The sequence below is a fragment of the Artibeus jamaicensis genome, unplaced genomic scaffold (assembly GCF_021234435.1).
Source record: "Artibeus jamaicensis isolate MK-2021 breed Jamaican fruit bat unplaced genomic scaffold, CSHL_Jam_final contig_3109, whole genome shotgun sequence".
In the NCBI taxonomy this organism is placed as follows: domain Eukaryota; kingdom Metazoa; phylum Chordata; class Mammalia; order Chiroptera; family Phyllostomidae; genus Artibeus; species Artibeus jamaicensis.
Genome location: NW_026521716.1, coordinates 343,069 through 358,853, shown reverse-complemented (window position 1 = coordinate 358,853; position 15,785 = coordinate 343,069). Strand labels below are relative to the sequence as shown.

Sequence of the window (15,785 nt, the reverse complement as noted above, 5' to 3'; positions counted from 1 at the left end):
AGGGGACCACTGGATCAGAGGGCGGAGGGAAAGCGTGTCACTGAAGCACGAACTCTACTGCTCCCTTAAGACAAGGCCCCGGGCACTGCAGCCCTGGCCAGCCAGAAGCCTTTTGTGGCAGAGGTCGTCCTCATTTCTCTGCCAGGGACGCTGACGCCCAGAGAGGTCTCAGAGCAGGTGAATGGGGTGCTGGGGCCGGGACCACCCAAGTACCAGGAAATGCGAGGCGATGGCGCTGGCTCCCCCAGTGGATTAACTCTGCAGGCCCACAGAGAGATAAATAAGGCCTTTATGTACAGAGAAGCATGATGTACTGGGGGCGGGCGGGCTGGCGGCAGCAGCAGAGAGCTGGGCAGGGTGGGCTGGACCCGTCAGTGGGAGAAGATGCCCCGGAAGCGGGCCTTGTCCTCCTCGTCCTTCTGCCGGATCCGTGTCTCCAGGGCCCGAAGCTCCCGGCTCACAGTGTGCGCCAGGCTGGGGTCCAGTTCCAGCACCTTGGCAAAGTCAGCCTGGGCCTCCTGGGCATTCCACACAGCTGCATGCGCCTTGCCCCGCTTGAAGTAGGCCTTGACGTTGTCTGCAGGGGTGGCAGCAGGCATGTAAGGGCCCGAGGGGGCACCCACTGGCTGCCTGGCCCAGCCTGGGGCCCAGCCCTCTCAATCTCATGACGCCATTCACATCTCCGGCACCACGAGGCCCACAGCCCTGCCTGGTGGGGAATGTTCAGCCAAGCTGTGGGAGCTCGCAATAGGTGTGATGTCCAAGGCTCAGTCCCGACCCCAGTGCCCTGCAGGCCACTCACCTGACCCCGCCACCCTCCCAGCCCGGTGCCCGAGCTCACCGTCATACTTGTTGAGGATGGAGGAGCAGTGGTCCAGAACTTCGTAATACTCTTGAGCCACCAGCTTGCACTGACAGTAGTTGAGCAGCAGTGGTGTGATCTGCTGGTCCAGCTGGATCCAGTCTGGGGACCCAGGCTGTTCCTGGGGACAAGGGGGCAGGAAGAGGAGAGCTGAGGCTGAGACTGGGGCCCCAGGCTTCACGTCCGGCCCTTACCCACTGGCCGAGGCCGGGGGCGGACCTTCATCTGCAGGTTCTTGAGGCAGGCGATGGCATCGTAGTACTTGGCGGCGGCCTCCTTCACGTGGCCCTCTCGGTACAGCCGGTTGCCCTCCTGGTGGATGACGGGCACTGCCTTTGCCTTCTCTTCATCTGTCATTGCCCACGGGTCCTGCTGGTAAGTGCCCGGGTTCTCCACCTGCCAGGGCATGGGCCAAGTTACGGGGAACCCCGGACTCCAGACAATGGATGCTTTCACTGACCATTCACCAAACGTTGGTGTAGCCCCTCCTACGTGCCTGGCACTGCGCCAGGTTCTGGAAACAGAACAGTGAACAAGACAGTGAAGACCCCTGTCACAGAGACCTGAAGGAACAGGAGGGAGCCCCATGGGGACAGTCAGGGGTCCCACACCGGTGTTCTTGTACCTGCCCTGCCCTAACGCCCCCACAGTCTATCCATGGAGCCCACGAGCCCTGGGCAGGTGGGCAGGGCTGGCTCCCGCTCTGAGGCTGGGCTGTGGCAGTTTGTCTGCGCGCCTGAGCCTTGGTAATCCCTTACCTTGAGCATCTCAATGTCAAAGATAAGAGGCTGGGGGTTCTGCTGCAGGGCATCCAGGTCGGCGTGGCCCAGGGAAGTGTGCTCGTGCATCTGGGCGATGCCGCAGCAGTGCCGCTGGCCCTCCAGGGGGTCCTTGCCGGCTGCAATGTTGCGTAAACTCTTGGCCACGAGCGGATACAGGACCACGTGCTGCAGGAGAGTGAGTGGGCACCAGGGGCTCTATCACTGTGGCCCAAGAGGCCCAGCTCCTGCCCCATCACCACCTGAGAAAGAACGCTGAGGCCTGGAGAGGGACCACAGCTGGTCCAGTCTCGCTCCGCTGACACTCAGGAGGGCTTCGCCTCGGGACTCTGGCCTCCCAGCATCCTCTCTCCCAGACAGGCCCCCACCTCCTTCCACACACTCAGGCCACCAAACCGAGCGAAGCTCGTGTCCCCACGACCACACTCTCCCACTGTCAACCCATCTCCTCTGTCCTCACAGGCACGCAGCTCACAGGCAGGACTCACCACACTCTGTTCCCAGAGCCTTTGCCTGCTCTCGTGCCCTGCCCTGCCCTGCCCTGTGCCTGCCCACTCAGGGCCTATCTCATTGCTGAGCTCAGCAGCTCCACAACCCACAGCAGGAGAGACCCTCAGGTCTGGGGGACCCAGACTTTTCCTTTCACTAGAAAACAGTTGCTGGGGTGGGGGAACAAGACTACCACACCTCGGTCTAACCAGCTCATCTCACTGACCCTGCTGTCTGCATCCAACCAGCAGACACTCCTGAGTCTGGGCTCTGGGGTGGCCCACTCTGGGCATTTTGAAGCTGGAGGTCAACAAACCCAACCCCTTCCCTGAGGTAGCTGAGACTCAGGCAGAGGACCAGACCCTTCAGGCCATGCCAGAAAAGATGGGTTGGAGGACCCGGAGCAGGGGTTCAACCCAACCACTCACTAGTAGTCAGGGAAGGCTTCCTGGGGGTGGTGACCCAGGAATTCACTGTGAGGTGTAAGGGAGGATCTCAGCCAAAAAGAGGATGGAAAGGAAAGGCAGGGAGGCGAGTGGGAGGGGCCAGGCCCTGCGGGGCCACGTGAGCAGCTACAGCTCCCGCTCTAGCCTGATGCTGACCAGGAGCTACCCAGTCCCAAAGCAAGGAGTTGCATGGGTCACTTGCATTTGAGAACCAGGCTATACAGTCTGGCTAATGGAGAAGAGAAGGCAGAAAAGAGGCTGGGATGCCCTGGTGGGAGTCGGTGATGACCTAGCCAGGGTGAAGGCCCTGATGGGGACTAGGAATGGCTGGATAGACAGCGCAGACACCACGGCACTGCAGGCAGGTGCAGGACATCAGTTACCTTGACATCACAGTGGAACTGGGCGATCTCCCCCTCACGCATGGTGCTCACGATAGCCTCCCACACGGGCAGCTTGAACTTCTTGCCGACGATGAGCTCCATGGGCTTGCCATGCACCCGGCTGTCGTCCAGCACAACACCCTCCTCATCGCTGCGCAGAGTCCGGTAGTGGAATGTGGCCTGCAGGCCGCATGTGGGATCAGGCAAGGACACAAACCCTCACCCAGCCCCTGAGCACAAGGCCAGCTCCAGCCTGCAGACAGCAGAAGGGCAGAGCTTGCCCAGGGGTTACCACCTGACCCTTACCCCACCATCCAAGTGAGGAAACTAAGTCAAGGAGAGGGAAGTGGGAAGAGGCCCAAGTCACATGGCTAGTGGGTAGATGGCCTAGGAGGGGAGCCCAGCAGCCGGCTCCAACCATTCTTCCAACAAATATTCACTGGGCACCTACTATGCCCCCGAGCTCTGTGCTAGCCATGGCAGTGAACGAAACAAAATCCCTGCCCCCCTGGAGCTCACACGGGCCATCTAGAAGAAAGAGATGGGCCTCCTGCCTGGTGAGGCTCAGTGGGTTGAGCACTAGCCTGTGAACCGAAAGGTCACTGGCTCGATTCCCAGTCAGGGCACATGCCTGGGCTGCAGACCCTGTCCCCAGTTGGGGGTGCTCGAGGGGCAACTGACTGATGTTTCTCTCCCTCTCTCTTCCTCCCTTCCCCTCTCTCTAAAAATAAATAAGTAAAATCTTTGAGAGAGAGAGACGGGCCTCAAACAACAATGTGCTCTGTAAGGTGGAGACAAGTGCTCTGCATCAGAAAACAAACAGCAGCAGGTGGGGCGGGAGGAGTTCACATGAGGTGGGGAATGGGACCTTAAGCAGAGATCTAAAGGGAGTAGGGGAAGAAGCAAGCCAGGCAGATGCAAGGCGGTGGGAACTTTCTAAGCCAGAAGAACAGCAGCACAAAAGCCTTTCAGAGGGACAGTGTGTGGTGCATTCAGGAAGCCATGGGGCCCCTGTGACAGAAGGTGAGTGACTGCAGGGGACGGGGTCACAGGGTCAGCAGGGGTGGATCTCTGCCCCCGGGGCCCGTAGGCTGTGCAGGTGAGGGCCCTGTTTTTTACTCTGAGATGGAAGCAACTCAATGGATCCAAGCAGAGGAGGAAGGATATCAGGTTGTAGAAGGGTGAGGGCAGAAGTAGGAAGGCAAGCTAGGAAGTTACTGCAATAACCCCGGGGAAACCATGGCAGCCTGGACCAGAGTGGTGATGGGAGAAGTGGTAGGAAGTAGTCATACCCTGGGTGTATTTTGAGGAATTGCTGTGGGGCGTGAGAGAACAGGAGGAACCATGGAGACTTCGAGGTGTTTGGCCTGAGCAGCAAGGAAGCTGGAGGTGCTCTTAACCAAAATGGGGAAGGTATGGGCAGAGCAGGTCAAGTCTGAGCTGCCAACCAGACATCCAGGTGGAGATGGTGAGTAGGGGGTTCGATGTCAGGTTTAAGGGACAGGTAAAGGCAGAGATGTACACGTGGGCTAGTCCAGGCACGGCGCATGTTATGGGATGAGACTGGATGAGGTCCTCTGGGGGTAAGTGCAGATGGAAGGGATCTGAAGACCCAACCCTCAACTGGCCATGGTTAGAGGAGCCCACACCCTTCACCCTTGCCACGCTGCTTCTCTGAACTCAGTTTCCACATCAGTGAAACAGCGTCAACAGTTCTACTCACCCCACATTGTAGAAATGGAAAGGAATAAACTTGGAAACCATTTAGCACAGTGCTCCTATAGTGAGCACTCAATCAGTGCTGGTGACTGGTCATTTAATATCGTCTGTCCCTGTTATTTCAGTGCCATTGTTCAAAGAACTTTACTCTCCTTACAACGTTCTCTCTTGGTGTCTGTTCCATCCAGAATCTCCCTTGTCAGGACCTTCTTCAAGGTCACCATCCCCCAGTCCATGAGGGCCCTTCCCAGATCCCAAGTTTCCAGTTCAGGGTCTTCTCCAGCAATGGGTCTGTGTAAGCACTGAGGGCAAACACCCCCCAACCTATTTATGCCTCATGACGGCCTCCTGGGCCAATACAATCACAGCGCCAAACCCAGGGGCGGGGCAGACACATCCAAATTAATCCCCTACTTAAATCCAGACCAATCAGCGTCGAGCTCCACGTGAGCCGTAGGGTCACAGGGCCGCTGCTCTCTAGGCATGCGCAACCTCTCGCCTAAGGCCTCCTCCCGCTTCGCCAGCGCACAGCGCCGCAGAGGGGGTTAAGGGGCCGGGCTAGGACACTAACCTTGGTTCCATCCTTAAAGTCAGGGAGCTCTCCTCGACCCTCCTGTATAACACGCTTTCGGATCCCGTCCTCCCGGAGGCTTGCGATGACATCCGCCATCCTCCTTACCCGCTGCTCTGTTTCGGCAACTTCCGGACTTGCTCGGCAGCTTCCGGACCTGCTTCGGCAACTTCAGGCTCTTCGGCAACTTCCGAAGTGGCGCCATTTAGGCTGATGGCAGACGCCAAAAAGGGAGTGATTGTGGAAACGGACGGTGATTGGTTCTCTGCTTTTCGGCTGAGCGTGCGGGATGGGCCAGGGGCGGGGCCGGTCAGGGAGGTGGGGCCAGGGTTTGCAGTCAGATTGGCTTAGGGGCGTCCCTAGTACTCTCCTCCTTGAATTGATTAGGACTGCGGACCTCCCACGTGGCCTGGTGCCACTCCATTTAAAGTTGTAGAAATAGTTTAACAGCATTTCAGATCTACGGGAAGAGAATGGGGACTAGGCCGGGGGGGGGGGGGGGGGGGATGAGGCTCATTGTAACGCCGTTCCCCAAAAGCTATTTTTGTGTATTCCCTTGGCTTTTTCTTTTTGCATATCTAGAAGCACGGTAGTCGTGAATTTTAAATACTGAATTTGTTTTTTGCTTTCCAAAAAAACGAGAGTAAGAGGGAAAGGAGGGTTTCCGTATCCCTGTGGGACCGTAAGCTCCCCAAGATACTGAGAGAGCGCCATGTGGGGTTGGTGGTGGGCGTGTCGTCGCCGTTGACTCCCCAGTGCCTGGCACAAAGTGGGTGCCCATTAAATATAAGGGAACACATGAATGATAGAAGCGAGGTACGTTGGGGCTAAAACAGCGTTTGTCTCAGCCCCAGGAAGCTAGCTGTGGACAACAGCTGTCAGAGGTTTAGGTCACCACGTAAGAGGGTGTCCTGGGGCCTGTGCATTGTGTACATCTCATCATCATAACTGGGAAGGGTTATCGGGGTCCTCCGTGGCCCAGGTGCTGAGTGCTTCAGATATTTACAGTGGTTCATTTCCTACAGGAAGTCCCCTGAGACCGGCAGGACCTCTGAGATGAAAGGGAAACATGCTTTGTTTATTGTTGTTGTTTTTAACCAACACAGGAAATTTTACTGTCCAGTACTGTATTTTGAAGCAACAAGTAGTCTGTATCTTGTACAGATTGTTCCAGAAAATAGGAGAAGAGGGAAGCCAACCAATATATTTTACAGGCCTTCTTTAATCTTGATTCCTGAACCAGATAAATATACCATAAGGCACAAAAAGTAGGCCATGGCCAGGGAGCTCAGTTGGTTAGAGCATCCTCCTGATATGTGGAGGTTGCTGGTTCGATCCCTTGTCGGGGCACATAAAAGATTCAGCCAATGAATGCATAGATAAGTGGAATAGCAAATTGATGTTTCTTTTTCTCTGTCTCTCCCTTCCCCCACCCCCGCTCTCTTCCTCTTCCTCTCCAGTGTTTCTCCTTCATTGCAGTTCTGACTATGTGTGTGCATTTGAAATACACAAAGATACACATATCTGTCTTCCCCACTTTAAATATATATATGCAATATTTTACTAGTAAATATAGATATGAAAATTCTAATGAAATATTAAGCCAATTGAATCCACTAGTGTATATAAAAAATGCATCAATATCTAAGTGAATGCCTCTCACAGAAAGAGACATACTACATGATTCCGTTTATATGCAGTGCCTGGAGTGGTCAAATTCCAAGAGAGAGAGAGTTGAATGGCGGTTCTCTGGGGATGGGGGAAATGAAAAGTCGTTCAAGGAGCAGGGTATAGAGTTTCGGTTTTCCAAGATGAAAAGTCCTGGTTGTGAGATAATTCGAGTGTAATTCACACTGCTGAACCGGTGTTAAAATGTTAAAGATGGTAAATGTTATGTTACGTGTATCTTACCACAGTTAAAAACTTAAAAAAAAACCATCAAGATCAAGTAGGGCCCATTCCCAGAATGTAAGAAGAGCTTAATATTAGAAACATCTATTCGTGTAATTCATTACATCAGTGAACAAAAGGAGAAAACTCACGTAGCTACCTCAAAACATGCAGAAAAGGCATGTGATGGATTTCCATGACTATTTATAATAAAAACTCACAGGAAAAAAGAGGAACTTTCTCAGTTGATGAAAGCCATATGCGATTAAGAAGGATGAAATAAGTATTCACATTCTGTTCAAGATCAGGAACAAGACAAGGAATTCTCTCTGTCCGGGATGCTGCTGAGCAAATCCTGGCTAAAGCAATAAACCAAAAAAAAAAAAAAAAAAGAGAGAGTGATTGTATCTACATGGAAAACACCCATGGCTGGTGTGGCTCAGTGGATTGAGTGCCTGCCGGCTTATGAACTACAGGGTCACCAGTTCCATACTCAGTCAGGGCACATGCCTGGGTTGTAGGCCAGGTCCCCAGTGGGGGGTGCATGAGAGGCAACCACACAGTGATGTTTCTCTCCCTCTCTTTCTCCCTCCCTCCCCTCTCTCTAAAAATAAGTAAATAAAATCTTTAAAAAAAAGAATCAACCAATGAATGCATAAATAAGTGGAACAATAAATTGATATTTCTCTTTCCCCCTTCATCTCGCTCTCTCTCTAAAATCAATAAATAAAAATAAGTAAATAAAATAAAATATTTTGTCTGTACGTCAGCAATTTTCAACCAGTGTACCTCAGGAATTTTTAAAGCATGCAACCCAACTACTTAGTCAGGGGCACTGACCTCCTTCCCCTTTCAGGGCTGTCCACCCTCCGGCCCACAGGCTACATGCAGCCCAAGAATGAATACAGCACAACGCAAAATTGTAATTTTACTTAAAACATTGTGAGATTTTCTTGTATGTGTCACAATGTACTTTTGTTTTTATTTACAAATATATTTTATTGATTATGCTATTACAGTTTTCCCAATTTTCCCCCTTTGCCCCCCTCTGCCATGCCCTCCCCAACCCTCCAGCTCCCCCTGCCTTAGTTCATGTCCATGGGTCGTACATATAAGTTCTTTGACTTCTCTGTTTCCTATACCATTCTTAGCCTCTCCCCTTCTATTTTATGCCTGCCAATTATGCTTCTTTTTTTTTTTAAGATTTTATTTATTTATCTTTAGAGGGGAAGGGAAGGAGAGAGGGAGAGAAACATCAATGTGTGGTTGCCTTTTGTGCGTCCCCTGCTGGGAACTGGCCTGCAGGGAACCTGCCTGCAACCCTGGCATGTGCCCTGACTGGGAATCGAACCGCGATTGTCTGGTTCGCAGGCCCGTGCTCAGTCCACTGAGCTGCACCAGCCAGGGCTCCAATTATGCTTCTTATTCCCTGTACCTCCTCCCCATTCTTCCCCTCCCCCTGAAACCCACTGAAACCCCTCCATGTGATGTTCATTTCTCTGATTCTGTTCCTGTTCTAGTTGTTTGCTTAGTTTTTGTTTTCAGGTTTTTTTTTTAAGTTCAGTTGTTGATGGTTGATAGTTTGTTGTCAGCAAGCATTTGGGATTTTAACAAAGCACACATTCATTTCTTCTACAAATATATTTTGAGCATCTACTTAATGCCAAACACTGTTCTGGGCACTGCAGACACAGTGGTGAATAAAACTGAAGGTAATTTAAGGTGCTGTGTGATGTGAAACTGACTTTAGATTGCATAGTCAGGGACAGCTTCCCTGAAAGGTGATACATGCTTTCCAGGCATAGGTGAAAGCTCGTGCACAGACCCTAAGGGAAGTCAAGCTCAGGCTGAATGGCTGAGGGGGTGAGGAGGGGCAGAGGGGCACTTGTTGAGACCGGGCAACGCAGGCAGAGACCCGAGTATTCAGAGTTTTGTGGACTCTAGTCAGGAGTTTGGACATTATTCCAAGCACAATGGGAAACCAAGGGACAGTTTATATGGGAGTGACTTAGAAATACATATATGTGTGTATATACAAATATACATATATATAAACTTTTATTTAAGAATAACACAGAGAAAAGGATCAGATTTGTTTTTATTTTATTTTTTAAAGATTTTATTTCCTTTTTATTTTTAGACAGATGAAGGGAGGGTGAGAGGGAGAGAATCAATGTGTGGTTGCTTCGTAGGCACGCCCCTCACTGGGGACCTGGCCAGCAACCCAGGCATGTGCCCTAAACTGGGAATCAAACTGGTGACCCTTTGGTTCACAGGTCAATGCTCAATCCACTGAGCCACACCAGTCAGGGCGGGATCGGATATGTTTTTAAAGAACACTTCGGCTACTGAGTAGAGGGTGGATTGGAGGAGAGTGGAAGCTACATAAACTCTCTGAGCCTGTTTGCACAGCTGTAGGGTGGTGAGAGAGAATACCCTTCCCATGCAAAGTTCTGGTGAATAAGGGTAGGGAAACAGTTCCCTAGAGTCTCCTTGGAACTGGATGTGGAGAGTAGGACCAATAAAATGGCATCGATCTGGTCAAGATACCATAAAGTATGTAAAACAAAATGGAGTCACTCATGTCAACCAAGATGGCGTCAGTCAGCCATGACAATTTGGTTCAAGAGGGAAACTACCTAAATCATGCCAGACACATCTGGCAAGGAGACATCTAAGATATCTGCACATGTGATCAGACAGCGTGTCTGCAGACTGGGACCACCCACAGACAGGCTCCTGGGGAAACTCCCCACTTGCCATCAGGGCTGACAAACACTTATCAAAAGGCCCAGAAGGACGGAGTCTACCACTCTCAAAGATATAACTGAGGCAGGTTCCAGACCACCGCTGAGACAGCCAAGCCCCACATACCAGAGTGCTGCTCCAAGCCAGGCTGATCTCCCTTAGCACCGGCCACCAGCTGGCCTGAGGACTTCCTCTGCCCTGATGCCCACCTGGCTCCAGAGATTCTCCCTTGCAAGACGCTGATGGCTCCCTTGAGCACCATGCTGTCTCCCTGACCCACAGTGAGGCTCGGGGACTCAGGTTCTTTGTCCCCCTATTCTCTCATGTGATGTTATTACTGATTGTTTCTGAGTGATTGGTATTGTTATTAGGTTAGTATGGATTTGGATTAAATCTGCATTAATAAAAACTGAGTGAACCTGCATTAATAAAATCCGAGTGAACCGCATAGTCACCTGTGTTGGCTCCGTTATTTTTAGTGCCAGTGTCACCCACAGGCGGGTCTGCTCTTTCGGTTCTTAAGGCTTGAATCAGACAATCGGAGCAGGACCAAGGCTGATTTATAGGAAAGACTATATCGCGAACAGACGCTCACGGCACTGGGGGAGCAGGATGGGATGCAGAAGGCCCTACCTCAGCCGGTAGGACAAAGCGTGGCAGGCTTCCCCTCCAAGTCGGTACACAACTGGGGACTGCTTCGGATCGCAGCACCGGTGGTCGCTCACGCAGACAGCCGCCGGGCGGCGCAGGAAGGGGACCAGCACGGTCAGAACCAGAGGATGCCCCGCCCACTAGTCAGCTCGGTGCTCGGCAGCTCTGGTCTGCTGGGGGGCGGGGCGGTTACGTGAGGGCGGGGCCTCGGGCGGGACGCCGGAGAGTGAGCTCCCCAGACTACGGCACCAGGCGGGGCCTGCGTGCGGGGGCGGGGTCGCAGCGAAGCGAGACTGGCGGGCGCGGATGGCGGCGGCGCGGGGCGTCTGACCAAGCGGGGGCGATGAGCGCCACCCGGCCCCAGTTCAGCATCGATGACGCCTTCGAGCTGACCCTGGAGGACGCGGGCCCTGGGCCCGAGTCCAGCGGGGTTGCCCGCTTTGGGCCGCTGCACTTCGAACGCCGGGCGCGGTTCGAGGTGGCTGACGAGGACAAGCAGTCTCGACTGCGTTACCAGGTGACCGGCCCGGCCCTCCTCAAGAGTTGGGCGGGACCCCAGGCCGGACCCTGAAGAACCCCACCTCAAGGGAGAATCTGTTTAGACACCCTAGCCGGAGTGGGAGCCTGCCCCACGACGTGGCCACTGATGCAGAGCTCTGCCCAGACCCTTCGCTCTGATTTTGGTCCCCAGCCACCACTTGAGAGCCCAGAAACTGGGCCCAGGAGCTCGTCTCCCACCCCAGCTGGAGTCCTCACCCGTCTTGGGCACTGATACTCCTTCTCAGATGTTGGAAGGGGGAGCTGGGGACCCCTTCTGTACCTGAACCAGACCTTGTCCATACTCGGGAGCAGCCAGCCGCCCTGAGCCCCAGGCCAGATGATCTAACAGGAACCTGCACCCCTTCTTCTGTTCTACAAGTCCCTACTCCATCCTCTTCCCCAGAGCTGGGGGCTCCCACTCACATGATGAATCCTCGCCCACACCTTAACTCCCACTAAACTGGAAATTCCCGTTTTCCCAGACGACCTCCACCAACTCTGTCCTTTTCTTGAAGACTTGGACCAGATTTCTATGCCCCAGACTTGGAAACCATGGGCCTTCCCTTCCCTCCCCAAATCCAGAGCCTCCAAATGGGACCCCTGAAATACCATACTGACCTCTCCACCCTGAATCCCAAACTTGGGCTATCTCCTGGCCCCAGGACCCAAGCTGAGAGCCCTCAGCCCCTGCAGCTCCTGCCCACTACCTGGTTTCGGTTTGTGAATCATCAAACCCGTTCTGCTCCGCAGTGAGGGGGGAGGGGCCAGGTGAGCAGCTGTCAAGCAGCGGGGCAAACAGCTGTGAGCTTGCTTTCCTCCTCTCCCTGAAAGGGGAGTGAGGAAGGGCCTGAGCTCAGTAATTCCTGAGCCCCGTGTTCTGGAATAGAACCTGGAGAACGACGAGGATGGAACCCAGGCGTCTCCGGAGCCAGATGGGGGAATCGGCACCAGGTCAGGGCCAGGTGGGGACCCAGCCTGTACCCCTTTTGCTGTGCCTCTGGCTCCCGTTCAGTCTTCCACCTAACTGAGCTCTTTCACATTCTGTCCTACAAGGATCCCTAATCTGATCCCCACTCCTCTCCTGGCTTTCCCTGTCCTGCAGGGTCACCTTATCCTAGCGCTAGCCTCACCCACCCACCCCACCAGGCTCTCTATGCCGAAGAAATCCTAGCCTGGTCTGACCCCTACCTTCTCACATCACATATCCAGCAGGAATCCCCAGCTTGAATCCCCAACTGTCCACCCCAGTCCTGCAAAAACCTCCAGCCCTTGAATTCCTCTTCATCCTGCCCCCACTCAGTGCCCTCTGTTCTGTGGGAACACCCAGCCCTGGTCCCACATCATGACTTCTGTCCCAAAGGGACCCCTGCCTTGCCTCCCCTCTGCCCCTCACTGGGCCATCTTTCCTGTAGGGATTCTGGCCGAACATCCGTCCGCAGCTCCCAGTGGTCCTTTAGCACCATCAGCAGCAGCACCCAGCGCTCCTATAATGCCTGCTGCAGGTGAGACCCCGTCTTCCTTGAGCTGCCTGGGGCAGAGCCCCAGTACAGAGCGCCCTGGCTATTCCCCTCAGCCCTCCTGGTGGGGAGGGTAACAGGAGAGGGTGGGTCTCCTGTCGCCTCTTTCACACCCACCCTGCTCTCCTGCTACCCAGCTGGACTCAACACCCTTTGATCCAGAAGAACCGCAGGGTAGTGCTGGCCTCCTTCCTGCTGTTGCTGCTAGGGCTGGGTGAGTGTCCCTGAGAGCCCCTGGGAGGGGTCCCCCTCCTTTGCAGGCTCTGCATCCGCCTTGGCCCACTGAGCCCCCCAGCATCCTGGGGAGGTGGCTGGCAGCCATCAACCCCACCCCAGTTTTACAGGCGAGGAAACTGAGGCCTCTGAGAGGAGCAGGCCCAGCCTCCTGGCCGTTCAGCAAACTGGTGCAGTGCTCCAAACCTTTGTTGTTTTTAAACTTAGCCTGTTTAATCCATTATTTTGTATCTACTTCAAACCAGGTGCAGGGCAGGCTTATCTGCCCCACCCAACAGAGGTCGCACAGCAAGGAAGAGATAGGGCTGTGACCCAGAGCCTGTGTGAGGGGCAGGTGCTCGGGCAGCTGCCTGGAGCCATGGCCAGGGCTGCCAGCCCGAACCACAGGGCACCCGTCACTCCCCCTTCTCTGGAGCCCGAGGGCTGGCGAGGACCTCTGACCAGCCCCCAGTGCTCAGATGGGAAGCTTGAGGCCCAGAGCAGGCAGAGCTCGTAGTCACATGGTTTCTGACTCCCACGCTTTTCACTCTGTATGAGGCTGAGGGGTCAGGGTCCCCAGGAAAGGTCTAGGGTTGTGATCAAGAGGGGCCCATAGGAGGCCCCCACTGTGGGTGGCAGCCACTCTCCCTCCTCCAGGAAGGTCCAGTCCCCTGGTCTTCTGGGCCAAGCAGAGTCCTTGCTTCAGCTCTCGGGGGGGGGGGGGGGGGGTGACCTACCACTTCCCCAGCACCTGCACGGAGGGCACTGGTCACACTGGCCACACGCCTCATCTCATTTTATCCCCTCCCAGCCCCCAGGAGGGCAAGCATAGTCACCATCCCAGTCCAGAAATAAGGACACACACTCAGGCTGGGGAAGGGACTTCCTCAGGTCACAGCTAAGTAGATGGGCTGGGATTTAAACCCACATCAGTGACATTGCAAGGCCTAGGGGCCACCATACACCCATAAAGGGCCTTTGTAGGAATTAGAAAAAAAGATGACTACTCCGAGTGGGCAGAGCCCACAGTCCTGGGCCAGGGTGCAGGGAGAGTTCAGCCCCCATTACACCCCTTTTGAGGTGCACAAGCCAATAACAGTTCAGGGCAGCCCCTCAAGCCTCCGGGCTATAGCCCCGGAGGCTGCAGAGCCCACTGCTCCCCTCCGCCTCCTGTCCTCTACCTGGGGGCCCAGGACTCTGAGTCTGAACGTCCATCCAGCTGTGACCTCCCCGGCTCCCCCATCACCCCCTTGTCCTCAGCCAAAGTCTACATCTCCCCCACCCCGGGCCTAGAGGCTGGGCCAAACTCCTTAAGCCTGGGCCTTGTCTCTCCAGTCTCACCAAAAGCTGGAAGCTTCTAGAAAGCCCCTCATTCTTTCCAGACTGTTCTGTGTCTAGAATACTCTCTCTGGGCCTCAGTTTCATCTTCTGTGAAATGGGGATCATATGGGTCTCATTCTGTCAAGGTGACGAGTAAGGCGTGCATGTCATGTGCTTAGCCCGGTGTCTGGCAGCACCTGGTAAGTGGTTGCTAAATGTTATTGCTACTGCTGCCTGCTCAGCTGAGATGCCCCCGCCCCAGGCTCCGCACTGCCCGCCCACCCTGCAGATCACAGGGCAGTAGCTTGCAGGGTTTTGTTGGTCCCACTAGGGAAGGGCCCTGAGGGCGGGACTTCATCTGCCCCCCCCATTCCCAGTACCAGGTGCTCCATAAATGTTTGTTGATGGAGAACAGGTGCTACCAAGGAGCAGGTAAAAACATCTCTTTGCAGACATTTCCCAGGGCCTGCCAGGTGCCTTGCTCTGAAAACACAGAGCTTGGCGAGCTTACCTGAGAGGGTCTCTGCCTAGGGACCTTCAGCACAGGCGGGGTAAGGCTGTTCTCAAGCCTAAGCCATGTGCGGGGTGGGGGGCGACTGGGGGTCCACACCCTTGTCCCCTGCTTCCGCTCTCACCCTCTCGGCTCCGTTTGTGTGCAGTGCTGATTCTGATCGGCGTGGGACTGGAGGTGGCCCCCTCACCAGGTGAGTGTCCCCTCCCACCTCCGCAGGCAGTGCTCATTCCCCTCTTGTGCCCAGGGCCTGTCTGCAAGCCCTCCGCCTGCCATTACTCACCACCCTCCCTGCCAGAAAGGACCCCTTTTACTGCGGAAGGTGCCTCCCTGCCCTGACCCGGCCTCTCCTCTCCTCCCGAAGGCGTCTCCAGCGCCATCTTCTTCGTGCCCGGCTTCCTGTTGTTGGTCCCAGGAGGTGAGAGGGGTGCTGGTGGGTGGGAGGAGGGGGACCGGGAAGGGCGGGGCTTCGATGCTGACTGGTCCCGCCCACAGTCTACCACGTGATCTTCATCTACTGTGCGGTCAAGGGCCACCGGGGTTTCCAGTTCTTCTACCTGCCCTACTTCGAGAAGTGAGCCATCTGCAGACGCTGAGGGACCACCGACGGCAGGGACCCACGTCGGCCCCTGGTGGCCTCCTCTCGTCCCTAGGGGGCGCTCCTCGGCGGCCCACGCTACTCCAGTTCCCTCATCTCAATGGAAAAGTACCCCCTCCAGGACCCTCAGGGCCCGGCCCCATCCATAGTTTCCTCAGGAAGTTTGGGGCGCTCCCTTTCCCTGGGCAAGTCGCCCCTCGCCTGCTCTGTGCCTTAACTTATTCTCGGGCTCTGAGGCTCCTGGGTTGGTGGTGTCTTGTGCTAATAAAAGGGGTAGTTATATCCAGCAGAGAATTGTGCTCTCCTTCCAACCCCGCTCATCAGCCTGGCCACAGCCCCCTCCCACAAAGGCTGAGAAAAGGGCTGACCCTGGGACCCAAGGGCACCCCGACCACCCATCTCCCCATGTACACAGGACAGCCCTGAAGCTCCAGACTTGCTCGGCTCCGCGGTAGGGGCCAAGCTTAGCCTGGGAGTCTTCAGCCCTGAAATTTACAGGGACATCTTCCAGCCTCTCACTGCCCCAGCCCTTAGCATTGTCCGTCCTG

The 15,785-nt window shown here is 54.9% G+C and overlaps 2 protein-coding genes across 3 annotated transcripts; one reads left to right on the top strand and one right to left on the bottom strand.

Moving 5' to 3' along the window:
• Window positions 1-271: 271 nt before the first annotated feature.
• On the bottom strand, window positions 272-5,459 carry AIP (aryl hydrocarbon receptor interacting protein). 2 transcript variants are annotated; one of them, XM_037135276.2, is made up of 6 exons: window positions 5,250-5,455; window positions 2,960-3,139; window positions 1,621-1,809; window positions 1,082-1,258; window positions 842-983; window positions 272-577 (listed from the first exon to the last, which is right to left on the bottom strand). In XM_037135276.2, exons 1-6 carry the CDS (start codon window positions 5,346-5,348, stop codon window positions 372-374), a joined length of 993 nt encoding a protein of 330 aa, XP_036991171.1. In that variant the 5' UTR covers window positions 5,349-5,455; the 3' UTR covers window positions 272-371. The 2 variants fall into 2 exon arrangements, with proteins under 2 accessions (XP_036991171.1, XP_036991172.1); XM_037135277.2 differs by having other exon boundaries at window positions 505-577; window positions 850-983; window positions 5,250-5,459.
• Window positions 5,460-10,814: 5,355 nt separating this feature from the next.
• On the top strand, window positions 10,815-15,523 carry TMEM134 (transmembrane protein 134). Its single transcript, XM_037135317.2, has 7 exons — window positions 10,815-11,055; window positions 11,965-12,029; window positions 12,491-12,580; window positions 12,733-12,809; window positions 14,788-14,832; window positions 15,004-15,057; window positions 15,135-15,523. The coding sequence occupies exons 1-7, from the start codon at window positions 10,882-10,884 to the stop codon at window positions 15,215-15,217; spliced, it is 588 nt and encodes a 195-aa protein (XP_036991212.2). The 5' UTR covers window positions 10,815-10,881; the 3' UTR covers window positions 15,218-15,523.
• The last annotated feature ends 262 nt before the right edge of the window (window positions 15,524-15,785 follow it).